Below are 17,706 nucleotides of genomic sequence, written 5' to 3'. Positions count from 1 at the left end.
AACTTTGACAGCTAATTAGACAGACTGGTTTAAAGACAAACCGGGCCAAAACTCCTACATTTTCATCACCTTAAATTTATCAGTGAAAAAAAATTTCAAACCGCTTTGGCTGGTTGCAAATGAAAGAAACGAAACCGTGTTAACAGCCATAAAAAGACAGTTCAATGCATCAATTCAATTTCAGATGTCCAAGAAAAACCAAAGACAACTTCATTGGTTGTTAAACAAAAAAAAAACAGTTTGAAAAATTCAATAAAAACGAGTGACAAACAAAGGGGTATAAAGGCGGTTAGAAAGAGGAGATTCAAAGGCCACCAAAGACTCAATAAACACATCGTAAATGGATGTGAATGCAACGCGAAGAGGACCAACGAACAAACGAATCTGAATTGAATGAGTGAAATTTTATATGTCTCCTCCCTCACTTTTCAGTCGCCTGTCTCTCTCTCCACCAGAGAAGAATTTCCCCCCATTTCAAGTCCACGACTGCATCACGCCCGTTCACTTTACAATAATAAGCCAAAAGCAAATGCTGTGATTTCAGAATCCCAGAGATCCCTCTTTATACTCTCTGTCTGTGTCCCCTTGTTTGACCACCCTCCTTTCAGACCGGACGCACATCATCATCATTCTCCATTCCATGTGGAGAGGGTGACAAAACCTAATAAAATTTAATTAAACTCAATCAAAATCCATTTAAGGCGGCACAAAACGGAAAAAAATAAACGAGATCGGGCCACTGAAAGAAAAAGAGGGGAAAGAGGGACCACTACTCAATGGCATACGGCCACACTAATTGAATGCTTTTTGCTCTTTTGCATTTCTGCAAACGGAAATGATGTCAGCACTTGATAGGAAAAGATTCATCATACTTGCTAAGATAATTTAATATAATGCAGTACCTATCTATCATTGAAGATGCAAAGTATTCATTGAAAATAATACCAATCACAACTATATCTTGAGCAAGATACCCAATCTACAGCCACACTAATTAAATGTACTTTGCTGCAGTTAAAGGGTAACATTTTCAAGTAAACTTGAAATTATTGACTGAACCTTCAATTGATTTGTCTTATACCTGTAACTGAGATACACCAACAAAAGCTGATTAACTCAGAGAGGGACAGTGAACATGGGAAGCTGCATTCAATTAAAATTGACAATTGTCCAGTGCAAATCAATGGGTAGCCTAATGATGAAGCCCTGTGTATCCATCTCAGTCTCAGTCTCATACCCCCTTTATTACCCATTTAACCCTTGAGTGGGTGAATGGGTGACAAGCGACAACAATGTCGACCAATTTGAATTCAAACCGTTGCCTCTGTTTGGTTGGGTTAATTCAATTCATCAGCTGAGCCCCACAAAACGATGAATATGAGATGTGAGCTTGTTAGGTTGAAAGCTTTAGAGAAAACCAAGAGGGGTTTGGGGGTCAAAAGGTCAATTTATGCGTCAAAATGCGGCATAAATACTAGAAGACGGGATGTATTGACCAAATTAAATGGTCAGCCAATTTTGAATCACTTCCTTCGTACAAAATAAAGTCCAATTACTACAAATTCCATTCCGTTTGTCATTAAAAAGTCTCAAAATTCTCCAGACTCTCGTCTGTGTTTATATAAATACAGACAGACATTCTCGAAATATATATATATCTCGTAATTTTGAACAATGTGTAAATTGCCTGCCATGCAAGCCAAATAGAAAATATTTTTCTATCATCAAAATCTAAACAAGAAGAAAAAAAGGAATTGGCCGAAATTAAAATCCAAAAAATTTTCTCTATAGCAAATATCAGGAAAAATGAATACACATATGCAGCAGCATGAAAAGTGGAAAAAAACTTTGTGAAAATATTCTTCCAAATTAAAAATACATTTTTACCTCAGCCCCGAGGAGCACGCTAGCAGCGAACTGGCTGTCCGGCGTGCAGGTGTGTGCGGTGATGAGATATTTTTAGCAGACACTGTTGACTGCGCACCACTCGCCCGATTTCGCTCTGGCCATCATCCCATCCCCCATATATTCCGTCTGCTTAGTGAGTAATTAAACTAGAAAATAATAAGTGAAGGGGGAGGAGGAAGAGGGTGGAGCTGAGCAGCATCAGCATCGAGGAAAATACAGAACGACGGACCGACTGTCATTTCACTTAAGTAGACATTAATTATATGCCATGAACTGAAAAACCAGAGAAAAATCAAAACAAAAAACAAGAATGGATATTGAAAAAATATTAGAAAGGTGTTGAATGGGAAGCTTAAATACCCTTTATAATTTGATTAATCAATTTACTAAAATAAAAAAAATACACAAGACATCTGGCTTTATAATGAGTAAATTTCTATATTATTTAAATGTTTTAATCACTTGGGATTTAATCACAATTAAAAATACTTGTGACTAAGGCCAAACTGGTTGGCGAAATCGAAATACCCTGAGGGCATGGGCACAAAAAATTGTCAGAAATACTCAGCCTCGGCTGCACTCTTACGTCGTATGTTAATAATAATAATTATAACATTTTTTATAAGCCGTTCGTTAATGGTGTAATATATGGTAAAAGGGGAAATATAGAGTACAAAGTGCTTTACAGCCTTGAGCTCATTGTTTAATTACTCGCAAAATAAACATTCATACTTTAGTACAAATAAACATTTAATGGTAATTAAGACTTGATATTCTTATTAAGGCCATAAATGTATATTCGATTATATTGTTTACAACCAATTAAGTATTTATCGAAAAAGGAAAGATGCATAAAAATATCGGAAAAGACATAAAAATGGAAAAAGAGTTTTTAAACTCTCTGGGACTTTCCCAAATCCTAAGAAATGTAATCTTTCTAAGTAGATTCCCCCCCAAAAAATGGATTTGATAGTGTAATAAAAACCGAAAATAAAAACCATTACACATGTGCTGCTTCGGTGGTTGGAGTTGAGATTATATAGAAGGTGTGTTCGTTTCTCGATGCCCCTCGTTTGATGGATAAAACTTACCTGCAAAGAAAAGAAGTGAAATAAAAAATTAGATATTAAAAATTTATTTCAGATGCAACAAGAGACAACGACAATAACAATAATAACAAGAACAACACCAAACAACCATGGCGGCGGCAAGAGTGCCAGTTGAGAGCATTTCAAAATTTTCGTAAGTTCAAAAATGTAATAAAAATAAGAAATTTATGAAGAATTTAGTAAGTGAGGAGAGCGAGAGCTAGCAGGCGAACGGTGGGGCGGTGAAAAGAATTTATGGCTGTAAAAATGTTTATTGCTTCTGTATTTTTCCTGTTTTTCATTGTGTGGGCGAGGGCAAGAGGGCAGGGATGTACCTATATATATATCCCGGTATCTAAATTGTTGCACTGGCTGCCACTTGACAGGTATTCTCCAAGGAGAAACTCGGAGAAGACCAGGAGAGTCGGCCTGTCACTTTGAATAATGTTCGGGGGCCTCATAAACTGGGCACCGCCTGTGATATGTCCATGTCCGCCGATGTTTTTCCTCTAATAAGCTCAACCCTCACACAAAAAGTAAGGCACAATTTTCAACACTTTTTATACCCTTCCAGGGTATTATAATTTCAGCAGAAAGCTTGTAACAATATGAAGGAGTCATTTCCGACACCAAAAATCATATATATTCTTGATCAGCATCAACAGGCGAATCGAACTGGCTATGTCCGATCAAAATTTAATTTTTTCAAAATTTTTACAATTTTATAAGAGGTAAAATTATGAAAATTGACTTTTGAAAATTTGATAAAAATTTTAATTTTTTTAAATTTTAAATTGGGTATGCAGATTTATTAATCTCATAAAAACTTGCATAGGACAGCTTTCCAAATTGAAATTAATGCTTTTTTGCTTAGTTATGACTTGCATAAATATATATTAATAAATATTCTTTCCGATTCGATCCCATAATTCAATTGTAAGCTGGAAGGGTATATAAACATCGTCTTCTCTCCCCCTTCGACTTGTTTATTTTAATATTGTTTCCGGAAAAAAACAAATGAAAGAATATTTTGACTTGATGAAAGGAGAGCATTTGATGAAAAGTGTCAAAATTAACGCGGCCACGTCACATGCATAAAACATCATAACGAAGGGGGGAGCGGCAATGTTTCCAGGGGGGAGAACAAGGAGTACGAGCTCTTAGCACCGGCTTAATCCTTCAAGAGCTGATCCTGATGGAATGACGGCAGTAGCCCCAAGGATAGCTTTGGCCTACGGGCTGAATCCGGTTGATAGGCAAATACTATATAGATTTTATAATAATAGAAGTATGGATACCCTTCTTCGGGTTTTAATATTACTGAAATTCAACAAAAAACTTCTTGGTTTTTCCAAAATATATTCCAAAATTTGATTTAAATATTAATTGAAATCGAAATCGAAGCCGATAGCTCACCTCCCCTGGCAGACTAAAGTAACAATTCTACCCAAATAGAAAGAGCAACGCTCCAACATTTTGTACTCCCACCTCGTATCGTAGCTATATATATATGTATATGTTTTTTAATCAAAATTCTCTTAAATAATTAAAATGCAAATTGTGCGAGCATAAAATAACAAAAACAACAGCAGCAGCAAATAAACAGAGTCACAGACACTGGCGGCACACAGAGCTGCTGACAGGACATACGCAAGGACAAAGGAACCAAAGGGACAGGACGGACAGGACCAACAAAACAACAACAACTCGGAAAAAAAATCCACCCACGACAGGGGAATGATATGATGACAATCCCTGCCGCAGCCACAGCCGCTTCAGCTTTTGCTCCTGCTCCTGCTGCTGATGATGATGCCTGGTTTTTTGGAGCTGGGGGCTTTAAGAGGGTTTTGTGGAAGGATGACGACGACTTTGACAGTTCTTTGTGGTATTTTCAACGCTGACTGACAAGACGGAAAGGAAGGGCTATTGGGGGAGAGGACTAGAGGTAGAGCCCTTAAAGTGTTAAAGATGATAAAGTTGGGTGAAAACTGTTGTGTTTCGTTGGGACATGCCACCTCCGAACTCTCGGGATTCCCCCCGCAAAACAATGGTAGTTAATTTATTAGAGATTGAGGGGGGAATTTAAATTAATTCTATGGGTTATTGAGTTCTACTAGAAACAAATATATATTAAAGGTTCTTATACTTAATAAGTAATTAAATATAAATAGTGCTGTTTGTCTTAAAACAGTAGTAGATTTTTTCACCCTCTTTTAAATTACTTCTTTCTCTGCTCACTACTATCTTGACCCCGTCTGTATCTGTTTGCCATCTCTTTCTGTTGCCATCTCACGCACACGCACACGTGTTAAATTCATGACACAAGCTGCGCATCCTTAAAAAGGGTTGTCCTCCACACCCCTTTCCCAAAAAAGGGGCAGGAGGAGGCAAAAGGATCTCCCGAGTGCACGTGGGTTCAGTTTCTGTGTGTGTGTGTTCATTAAGCTGCTTATTATGTTTGCACTTAAAAATTCATATGTGACTATGGCAACCCCACAAACAAATTGGTCGTGTCCTTTAAAGACCCTTTTCCCTCCCCGTCCATTTTCACCTCCTCCACCCAACCCAGTCGCAACTTATTGGCATACTTAAGGAGGACTCTACCATGCTTCATTAAACTGAGCCGAGGATTTCAAATTTTCAGCTGAGACCATCATCACCACCAGCTATGAATGGCCAAAAACCAGCTCCGCATCCTTCTCCACCACTCATCCTTTTAAGCTCCTCACTCATCTTTATTTGTTGCCAACCATTTTTTATACCCCACATATCCTTGTGTGTCTCTGTTTTTGTGTTTTGCATATTAATTTATTGGCAGAGACCGGGAAAATTAACAACTTGTAAAACACCAAATGTAATTAAGTATACGCCATGTGGCGCAATACCAAAAAAGAACGAATACACATTCTTTTTCTCGCCAGCTCTGAATAAAATTCTGTCGTAATTTTATAAATATTAAATAAGCAGTTTGAATGGGGTCAAGTTGGGTAATATTTTGAATGTCTTTCGCTTTTTTTCTTTGGACAGGTGAATGGGGTTAGTTCTGATGAAATGCTCTTGCGGTGGGCCAAATATTACAACAAAAATAAATTATATGCCTTGCAAGAGAATCCAAAAAACACGACATTCAAACCACAAAGTATTTCATAAAGTTTATAAAAAAAAAGGAGCCCTAAAAGAGTAGTGCCTGAAACACCATAGTAATTAAAAGAATATAGTTAATTTAAGCAATTAATTTCTATAACTTTATCCTAAAACTATAGAGTAATTTATCTTTAAGAGAGTAAAAAATGCCATAAAAGGACCAGCAAAATATAGTAGCAAATACCCGGAAAAGTGGAAACCAGGAAACTGTGTGGAAAATGATGAACCAGACTGGAAATTCATACCTAAGGATATGCGATGATAGAGAAAGGAAAAGACTGGCAAAATTGAGAGGAGAGGTAAGTAAATAAAAGAAGGGATACGACACTCCGCTCAAGTTCATTTAAGCGAAAATGTAATTTTATGCTTTTTAATTGAGCGAATATGCGTGGAAACATGTGGCGCCGGAAATGGGTGAAAGGACGACGCAGGACGCAGGACGATAAAGTGAGCAATGGACCCGAGTTCAAGCCGTAGAGCATTCGCCTTGATGAGTTTGCGCCGCACTCAAGCGAAATAATCAACCGGCAAGGATAGAGATAGAGAGCTAGAGAGAGAGACAGAGATGAGAATAGAGATAGAAATGCAGGTGTTATCCTGTGACACACACCTACTGCCTCCCAGTATCCTTGTATCCTACTACTTTAATGTATTTAAACAACCAAAAGGACAACGACTGCTGTAGGTGTTGCCTGCTTTGGCTTGATGAAAAGCAATAAAAATGCAACATTATTAATCATCATCAATCAATGTCATCCATCAAAATGCGTGGCATGGTGGTGTCATCTCCCCCTTCTACTTTTTATCCATCATCTTCTGGCTTTTGTTCTCTAGTTTTCTGCTGAATTCAACAAAATCTCTCCCATCCTGCGCTGTCCATTATCGTCATCAACGCCTTTTTACCTAAAACACCAGACACACGTCCAGACAACGCTGAAGGAAAATGCAAAAACGGGGGAAGGAGCAAGCTTAAGGAGCCATTAAAGCACTTCACTTCATTTGGGATTTAATTTGCTTAATTTGGGTACTAATTTGAAATTTAAATAGAACTTTCAAAGCTCTTAAACTAGTTTATAAAATCTGAAATCGTGTCAAAGAGTCATAGCTATAGTAACCCTAATTATCCAAAAAATATTTTGCAGCTTTCTAACTAAAAAATAAAACCCTTTCCCAGACCACAGACTTTAGAAAGGTTTACCCCAACCTGACCCATATATAAAATTATAAATCCGACACCTTGTACTTAGAGATAGTAGTTGGGGGAAAGGTTTTTAGGTTCCGTTCCCTTTGAAAGTCAAAAACTACCTTCATTTTCGCTTCTTCCTTCCCTTGTTTCAATTTTTGTTTCGAGTTCAGTGAACCTTTTGCGCCAAGTCAATGACCAAAAGAAAGGCACACCGACTAAAAAAAACATGTAAAACCAGATGCAGAGAAAGGGGACTGAGACAGTGGCTAAAAGAACAAGAACGACAATAATAAGAATCATAATGATAATGATATCATATGGATAAACACAGCCAAGGCACAATGGATAAATATGAATGAAAAGAACTAAACTTGATTCCACTGCCGGCATTTAACTAGCATATTTTTCACATTTCTTGTTTTGCTCTGGCTTTGTTTCACTACACTGCAAGTGTTTTGTTTTTTGTATCTTCTTTTGTATATTTTGTTGTTTTTGAATTTAAATTTTCCCCCCATTTGTACTAGATTACATCATATCCAGTGCCTGCTTTTGTCTTTGTTTGGCTTTGCACTTTGGGGGCTCATTTAAATTTATCAAGCGTATTTTTTTCGGACTCCACCTCCACCTTCGTCTCTCTTTCACACTTGCCGTGAATTTAATTAACAAACTCAAGAGGGTGACCTCTTCAAAGTCTGGCTTTTTCCGCCCCCGCCCCCTTGTCTTCTTCAATATAGTAAACTTCTTTCTGACTCTCCGTGGAAAAGTCTGCTCATAAACTTTGCGGCACTTTTCCGGCACTTCTCCCGCTACTTTTTGTTCGCTTTTCTTTCTTTTTTATTTCCCCCACCCGACCAGAATTTTCGTGAGTAGCTTGAATAGCAATTGACATACAAAATACTTTTGAGTGTCATGCTACCTTTACAGGTAACTCGCCTTTTTTCCCCCAAAAACTCCTTTATATTCTCTCTTCTTGTTTTCTTCGTATTGCACCCATTGTTTTTTAGACGGAAAATTTACCTTTTACTGCAATTCTTTTAGGGTTTGGCAGGCAAAAAAAAAATTAACTTTATTAAACTTTTAAAAGAAAATGGGAATAGTAAAAAAACTTTAGGGGAGTGGAAAATATAATAAACTAATCAGAAAACTTTAAATATCATAAAAAACTTGGAGATCTACCAAACTCTAGTAATTGTAAAGTAATCTGGTAACATCGTAATCAATCTATTATGATTAAATAATTTCATTTATTCAATTTATCAGTTTCCTTATTTAAAAATTTCTGAAAATTAATGAATCTGGCAACTCTGTATACAAAATGCACCACAAAACTAAATAAATTAAGCAAATTATTTTGCATTTAACGACAAATGCTACAAGCATACGGAATTCGGAAGTGAAGCGGCATAACAAAACGCATTTTAATTGCCTTCCAAATTGAGTTGAATCAATACATTCCATTTGCTTATCAAAGAATATTCAAATATTATTTAGGGGTCAAGTTCGGTGTGATAGAAGGCGATGCTAACAGAATGACTCAATGGAATTTTAAATATCAAAGAAGATGCATCTCGAAATGAATATGATGAATACATAATTGTTTAATGTGTTAACAAGGCAAATGACTACTAATAGATTTCTAATCTAAACTAGCAACTCTTTAGTATTTATTTCAAAGAAAATCCTAAAGTTTAGTTGTGATTAATCAATAACCTTACTTTCTATAATTTCCCTTTAAATTGCTTAAAGTTCATCAACTTTCCTTAAAGTTCAAATAGCCCTGGGACACGCATTTCCCTTCTTTCTTAAAGCCTCATTAGACCTAGAGTAGTTTTTTCTTGTGGCAACATAAACAAACAATCTAGAGGGCTTTCATTCAATGGCAATTTCAGTGGCAAAGTAACAATAGAAAACGCAAACGCAGATGCCAAAATTCGACACACAACAATGGCAGCAATCTTAACCCACTTTTCCTTAGCCACAATGTCTAAGCTTTGGATGCAGACAGACAACAATAATACACCAGAAAACTATGACTAAGTACATTTCTTTTGCATTTCTCTCTCATCTTTCGAATCATCGTCATCATCATCTTCAGTATTATTATTATAAGCAAAGCATCTCTCATATCTCGCTCGAAACCCATGACAAAAGTGTCAAATTAGACAGACAGACAAGCAGAATTATGTTGTTAGATGGAAAATATATACACACACGCCCACACAGTGACCGCCTTTTTTCTCTTTGCTATGCTACCTGGTGAAAATTCCAAAACGAAAATGTTCTATACATTTTTGATTTTTTTTTTTGTTTTTGGCAAACTAAAAATGAGACAGCGCAATATTTATTTTCGTTTCCGAACTATATTCGTTTTTGTCGCATTGTTTTTGCTGTCTCATTTCGATTTTTCACACTTTACTCGCTGACAGATAGTGTTGATATATTTTTTTGAGGAGGGAAAATCTGCGGAAAGGTGGGGGTTCAGCTATGAGCTGGCTTTTCGATGTCAAATGGTTTTAAAAAAAATGTATCCATGGCACTAGAATGAGTAATGGGATAAAAGATTGATTTTTTAGTTTAAAGAAAGACCAACACTTTAGTTGGTTGAGAAATATATCTTTTAGATAGTATTCTAATTAATAATCTCTATGGTATGTGATAAATTTAATAGGTTTTAAAATGTTCTTTTGAATCCAATTTCATTTATTTTAATTCTTTAATCCAATAAAGAGTGGAAAGTGTAATTTCTTGTTAAAAAATTAAGCACATCTGGGCATCAAATCCCCTTATTTTCTGGCACAATTTTCTGGTCATTTTTCATTACCTTTAGGATTGCAGCAATGCCTGGCCCAAAAGTCTTCTTGGCTATAATCCCGGCTGACATTGTCAACTTAAATACAGCTTGGGGTCAGTGTGAAGTGAGAGGTGACAGGGTTTCAGAAGGGAAGGGTAGCTAAACTTGGTTACGCTTGCCCTTTTCTGACTGACAGTTTCAATTTGCACTAACTTCGAGCCAAAAAAGGGGTGCAGCAGTGCAGCTCCGCACTCGTTCCATTTCGTGCCCATAAAGGTGACGCCTTTCTTTGGGTATTAAGGTCAAAAAGCGTTAAACCAAAGCAACAAGAAGAACAACAACAAAGCCAGGTTACTGAAAGGATAGACGAGAAGCTGAACACAAAAAAGTCCAACAGATTTGCTGCAACAACCGCAAAAAGCACAAAGAACCAACTAAGAGGTAGAGAAGTTGGGGATATATCTATAGAGAGAAGCTACAGGAGCTATAGAATCAGGTCAGGCCAACTTGGAACAAAAATGTGCAATGCCGTAAAGGCCAAGCGAAAATAATTGGCCAAAAAAAGGAGAGAGAGAGAGAGAGATTGAGGGTAAAAGGCAAAAAAGAAAAACAAACAAACAAGATTTTGGCTTATGCACTTTTGGCTTAAATGAGAACGAATGAAAGAAAGCTACAAAACACAAACCCAGAAGCAAAAGAACCAAAGTCACAAAGTCACAAAGCCAAAGAAGTTGATTCTTCGCTGTCTTTGGTTCACCGTTATGTTGACCGCTTTACTTAACGGTACTATTGAAGACAGGGGGGTGGGGGTTTGTGTTTCTTCACGTCTTCGTGCTGGAGGTTCTGTAGAACCGGTTCCATTTCGTCGCTTCTTCAGCATTGACACCCATTTGAAGAAGAGAAGAATCGTCTTCGTCTTCGTCTTCTTCGCTCATTCAACCGGTTCTTCCGAACTCCCCGAACTCTTCTTGCACACTTTGCGAATTCTTAATTTCTAGTCTTTCTTTATTTATTCTTCTCCCGTCTTTGAGTTCTTCAAGCTTTCCAAATGAATGACAGTGCGGTGAGATTAGGATCAAGAGACACAAACGTTAATGAGTGTGGGTTTCTTGAATGTTTTTTTAAAGCAAAATTTGTCAAACTGGAGCAACTGGTGGCTGAGATTGTTATCATTAAACATTCACATGAGACTTGGGGTTTTATATAAATAAGCATCATTAAAGAAACAAATTAGGGGAAGTCTACAAGGTAATCAAATGAGATAGTAGAGATAGTACTCTAGGAGTCTCTTCAAAGTTTGCTTCATAGATTTATATTCTTTTGATATCATATTAAACTAATTCGATTAATATCTTAATAATAATTAGCTGCCGATTATCATTCATTATGACGGCTTTACACAACAACAGAATGATGATCCATAATTCTTATGTAGATTGCATATTGAGAGGCATTCTAAAACATCGCAATTTACATAATCGTGTTTTGTGTCGGTCAACCGGAAATTGACCAACCCACGAGGAGAAACAATAAACATTCAGACCAACTTGGCCGCTTCCGTTTGATTACCGTTGCTTATTAATTCTGTTATGGGGTTTCTTCTTTTTTCTTTTTTTTTCAAAATAATCACATACAGTCCGTTTCATTGTGTATTTCTCTTTGGTATTTGTGGTAGACATACCAACAAATCACATTAACAGAAGCAACAAAACCAAAATTGAAATCTAAAGCCAAAAGCAAAGATATAAAAATTGATTCTAATTAAAAAATAAAAATATTGTGAAATATGTGAAGCAAGCTTATAGCGAGGGTTGCTCCATAACTTTGAAAAATGTGACTGTTATACAACTTCAATTATAATTATGAAATTAACTTCAATTATGTATCTACTACAGAAATTTAATTACTAATGTAATGATGAGTTGCAGTTGATAATTTGGTAATCATAGCTTTAATATTTTGCTTAACTTTTATAGACATTAACTAAAGATAGTAGAGTGTAAAAATAACCTATTATCTGAATTCTGCTTTTACCAATTATGAGTAATTACATTTAATTGATTAACTCATACAATAAAATTATACTATTTCGACAAAATTTTTTATTTACTCTTAAATAAATATTACTCGAATGCATAATTTTCGATATCGTAATTTCTCCAAACGATCTAAGCTTATACTTAATATTGTTATTAATATTATTCTTGCTTTTGGTTTCGATTTGTTTATGATCTTGACATTTTCCATTCAGGTCTAACTTGCTATAGATTAAGATTTCGGTTATGACTCTTTTTCTAAATCGAGGGGACTCAAGGAGGGACTTGTTTCGGACTAGACTAGTCTAGTTAATTAGTTAGTTGAATGGCGTGTTGTGTCTATTTTATGACTTTTTGACTGACTTCACAACAAAAGGAATTATATAATTTTTTTACGGCTTTTTTTCAGTTAAGAAACGAGATTTTCGTTAGCAGTTCGAATGCATTTTTTACGCTGTGATAATCCGTTGCGGGTGAAAGCTTAATATCTGTCTGAATTGTTTTTAATTGCATTTTTTATTTCATGCAACACATTTGTACATTTGGATTGATCTATCCATCTTCTATATATATTTTTTGTTTCTTTGGTTGATACACATTCTTTCACAAGTTATCATATCAAAAGCTGTCCAACATGTTTTCAAAGTCAAGAAGATAAATTAGCAACTTGTTTTATTAATATTGTATTTTATATGGTGTCTGTTATTGTTTTGCTTTTGTTTTGTATTTTTCAAGACGACAACAATCCTTCAAAAAGCCGGCTGCGTGTGCTAAAATCTTTTATTCAAATCCATCTTCTTCGACTGCGACATTTGTTATGCAAATTATCCATTGGATTTGAGGCCTATCTATATGGTTTATATACGTATGAAATCGATAGAAAACCAAATACAAAAAGTCAGCTGGTTTAAATTTAGTTGTGTGCCGGCAACGACAGACTATGTTGAATTTTTCCTAATCAAATAAATTTCACATTTTAATAGGTTTATGCTCAGCAAATACAGAAATAGGTGTTGTGTAAAAATAAACTCAAAATAGAAAAAAGACAAGAAATGAAGCAAACTTTGAGTAGACGAAGTGTGGATACCCTTGCAGTTACCCATAAGTTGAAATCGATCATAAATGACTCAAAAATTCATTAATTTCAATTCGGAAAGTTGTTTTGCGCTAGTTTTTATAAAGGTAACAAAACTGCATCCCAGATTTTTAAGTTTTATTAAATTTAAATTTTGTCAAATTTTTACATTTTAAAAATATCAAATTTAATGACAAATTTGGGGTAAAAATTTTTGAAATTTTTTTCCTTTCAAATATGTCTGGATCGATTTGGCTTTTCAAGCTGATCAAGAATATATAAGATTTATGGGGTCGGAAACGACTCTTTCACTGCTTTGCAAGCTTCTGATTGAATTTATAATACCCTGTAAAGCTTGGTAAAATGGGTTGGGAGAGTGAAATATGGGGTATATCTTTTGTATATAATTCAATAAGTAAATTCTTTAAACCTCATATACCCTTCTTTTTCCAGGGCATCTCTTCTATAGACTCGATGACGCGACTTTTGCCTGCTTTAGATGTTAATGTCGCCACCCAAGCAACTTGATGACTAACCTAATGCCACCTCATATAAATACCTCCATATATTCTGGATGTATTAATTGCTTTTACCGAAATACACACACACACACATTGGCATGTCCTTGAAAAATACTATTTATCTTTAGCAAAAGCCAAAATTTATGGCACTCTTTGTTGCACAGAATCCGTTAAGACATTAAATATATATACATCTCAGTGTTCACCTGGCTTGAGGATTCTGCTCTGTTTATGGTCTGCCATTAATTGCCTAAACAAAATTCCGTTCAACCGGCATTCAAGTTTAGTAAATACAATTTAATTCCTAATATCCACTCCCACTATTTGCAAATGACGCACAAAAAAAAGCAGGCCAAACAATTATATAATACAATTGTTAATAAATAAAACCCAATTTGAGTGGTGAATATGGAAAGGGGAGGCCATCTGGGATTCAAATTATATATACATCACCCGAAAAGGCAGAGGCGAGATTCAAGGGGGGGTTTTCTTTTCGGATAGCCAGAGATTTCCCTCTGAAACAAGTTACGTACATTGTCACCTACCTGCAAAGAGAAAGAAGAGGCAAATAACGAGGGTGAGAAATGGTTGTGGAAAATGCAATTTCAGATATGTTGACAAATAAATACGGTTAAAAGGTATTAAGATTTATAACGACACTCAATTGGGTGAATTTGTTCACATAATAAATCTTAGAGTTTAGAAACTGGAACTGGTTTTTCTAAGGTTTTAACATAAATTCAAAGTAATTTAATCAGTATAAATCTAAAGTGTAATTATTATTCCTTCGAATACATATATAAATTTAAGGATAAAAACTAACCGTAATCTACAAAAAAACCTATTTTCCCCAAGCTCTATCTCCCATTTTATTCAGAATCTTGAATTTACTAGTATTTTCCTTGAAAATTCTGAGCTGAAATATTCATAAAACACTCTTGTAACATCTCCAGAGCCAACTACAAATTTCCATTCACTTGAAAAACAAAAGAAAACTTGTACTTTGTTTGACTTTTCCCCCCAAAAATATCTGCATCCCAAAGAACCCTCAAAGAACCAAGCTCAAAGACAAGGCCAGAGGATGCACAAACTCGGCTCTTTCTGAGCAGATTGTCAACTTCAATTTGGTTGCTTCTCATAAATATTGACGCGAAAATTGTCGCTTGCGTTTTTTGAGGGGAAACAGCGGGGTTATTAAAAAATTCATGGCTTGTAAAATGCTGAAAATCCGGTCAATGGAAAATTTAAAATGCCTATAAAGGGAGGGAACAAGGGGTGAGGGAAGCAGAACACGAACGAAATGAAAATTGGCCGGGAAAGCGGCTTATAGAATGGAGGAGCAGGAGGATGGGGATGAGGAACAGAAACCAATGCCGCTTGCCCTTTGGCCTTTTCCGACCGCAATGTTGGCGACGTTGGGAAAATCCAGGAAAGAAGGTAGAGCCATCGGGCAAATGCGGTTTTGTGGGTGGCTTCGTTGGGGAGGATGGATCCGAGCTGAAAACATTGGCTGCGTTTGACGTCCACTCGAAAATATCATTTACATATCCGCGGAGGAGTCGGTTGCTCAGCGGGAAATACATGAAAAGCTTTTAAATTTTTGATAGCCGCCCACTTTTCATCTCCAACAAAATAAAAGCGAAGGAAAAACCTACATGTTTTCCCTGCTGATCCCTAGCACCCCTTTTTTTTCATTCGCTTGTTATCCTTTGATTTCTGCCATCAGTTGTTTGTTACCTTTTTTGTTAAATTAAATTTAATTTCCATGTTTCGGGGTTCTTGATCATATTAATTTTTCATTTATTTAAGCCTTTCGGCTTTTACAATTTGACCAAAAGTTAAATTCATTTTTTACATTTTTAATTCATTTCAATTTCGCTGTCTGTTTGTTGGTAAACTGCAGCTTTTTAGGCAACAGCTTCGATTTCTGTTGGCTTTACCCTTATAATTTGGCTTAATTTTTTGTTTATTTATTTTTTGCCTCCCCGCAGGCTAGGAAAGATATTCGGTTATGGCCAAAAACAAAACAAAGATATCGAGGGGGAGGAATAATGTTTGTGCAGGCACATCTGTGCACTTTTTGCCTTTGGTTTGCTTTGCTCTTCTTGTTCCAGTGGCTTTTTTGTTTATGTTTTAATTACGTTTTTCGTGGTTGATTTATGCTCATAAAATGGTGTGTGGGCGAGGAAAATGGAAAGGGGAAATGGAAAAGGGAATGGGTTGGGGAAATGCGGTAATAGAGTGTGGTCCCAGTTGCTTTTGGTTGGCCTTGAGAGGAAAATTGGGTTATTCAGAGATTATGCCATAATTGGTGATGAATAAAAATGGGTTAAAACACAGAAGCTTCAATTTAATACTTAACATTTTTAAAAATTCCTCTAATAACTCCTCCTTTTTCCCCAGTAAATCTCAACCTTCTCACCTCCTTTGTTGTCCCCCAAACTGAAGTCCTTTTTTGTTCTCAATCCCCTTTTGGTCTTTCGTCCTGCAATGCGCTTTCCATCCACTGAAGATGATAAATGACCAGCTATCCATCTAACTATCCAACGAACCTAGTATATATATACCATCCCATAGACACATTGCATCTAACCAAGTAATATCTATGTGTATCTATCTGGGCTATCTTTTGTGTGTATTGTTATTGCCTTTCGGTTTGAATATTTCCGTAGCCATACTTATGTACATACATGTATCCCATCTATGTATAATATGGCCATCGAACGTTTTTCGTTCGTAGCCTGCAACTTGTCAGTTTCTGCACAAAGACCATCAATTTATTTAGTTTTATTATCTGCACACGCAGTGCGGCGAGTTCATAGTACAGTAGTAAGGGGAGGTGATGTGGGGGTCTTCCTATTTTCCCAAACGGGAAGTTCTTTCTATATTGGCTCAGAGGTTTTCTTTTTTTGCTAGCCATTTTTTGTTGCTTTCGCCCTTTTGTTTACGCTCTGCACGCAATGCATAACACAGAATACTAAACAAAAAAAGGCAGAGAAAGAATGGAAAAAAAAACAGAAAAAATTGTTTGTTGCAAGTGTCGTTCTATTCTTCGAAAAAAAAAAATGGAGAGAAATAAAGCAAAATTAGTGAGTTTAGACTAAAAGATACCACGTTTTTAGTTCTTATAGTAAGATACAAAAGTTAAGCATTAAGCAGAGATGGGCAGTTTGTAGATACACAGGCTCCGCCAAGCAAAAATGGCGCCCATCGAAGGACTACAAAAGGAAACCATTTTAAAAATATAGACTTATAAAATGTTTCATTTAAATTTAAATAATAATCTCCATAAGTAACTTCTTCTATAGCATCTTAAAGTTCTATCTTAAAGTGTCCCTGACCGAACCCTCTAATACCCTATAAGACCGAGTGTCGACGAAAGAAAACAACACTATGGAGTGAAAAAAAAGGAATATCTTGACACTTTATCGTTAGCCAAAAACTAGCGCAGCGTAAACAAAAGACAAGCGATGGGTGAAAATGTGGAGGCAGGCACAACATGACACGATGGGCGGTGGGCGCATGGATGGGAAAATGGGGGCGTGGCAGGGCAGGGCACCGTGTAAGGTTTTTGGCATTTTCGCGCTTGGCGTTAAATTCCCCTGACAGCTATAAAATTGCATTTTAGAGCAGCGCAGCGGCGAAGAAGTCAAAGGGAATGAAAGGGAAGCGAAAAGTAGAGGCACGCAGCAGCAGCAGATACAATGTATCTATGTATCTAATAAATAGTTATTGCCGAATTGCAGCAACAGCAACAAGAAAGCCGAAAATAACAAAATTGATATTCCCTCGTGCTTGGAAGTGGAGGGAAAAGCAAAAGTGCGACATCATTATATAAATTGTGCGGTGGCCAAAGTGAGCATCATATGTTTCCTATCTGTATCTATCAGATACACTCGGAATGCTTTGGCTTCTTTTTCTCTCTCTCTAAGTTTGAAGTGATTTCACACACATGTT

At 36.2% G+C, this 17,706-nt stretch overlaps 1 protein-coding gene across 5 annotated transcripts in view; it reads right to left on the bottom strand.

The window, feature by feature from the left end:
• The window catches only part of pum (pumilio), a 209,084-nt gene that overhangs the window by 75,390 nt on the left and 115,988 nt on the right, over positions 1-17,706 (bottom strand). The window contains exons 9-10 of one of the 5 annotated variants that reach the window (XM_086840481.1): positions 14,283-14,294; positions 2,913-2,999 (exon numbers count right to left, since the gene is read on the bottom strand). The exons of the other annotated variants lie outside the window; for them this stretch is intronic. Coding sequence (XP_086696607.1) covers positions 2,913-2,999; positions 14,283-14,294 — 99 coding nt within the window. The remainder of the gene's footprint in view (positions 1-2,912; positions 3,000-14,282; positions 14,295-17,706) is intronic. 5 annotated transcript variants of the gene reach the window in all.

Source organism: Drosophila serrata, unplaced genomic scaffold, assembly GCF_035046125.1.
Source record: "Drosophila serrata isolate PLE 108 unplaced genomic scaffold, ASM3504612v1 contig_382, whole genome shotgun sequence".
Taxonomy (NCBI): domain Eukaryota; kingdom Metazoa; phylum Arthropoda; class Insecta; order Diptera; family Drosophilidae; genus Drosophila; species Drosophila serrata.
This window is presented reverse-complemented; position numbering and strand designations above follow the sequence as displayed.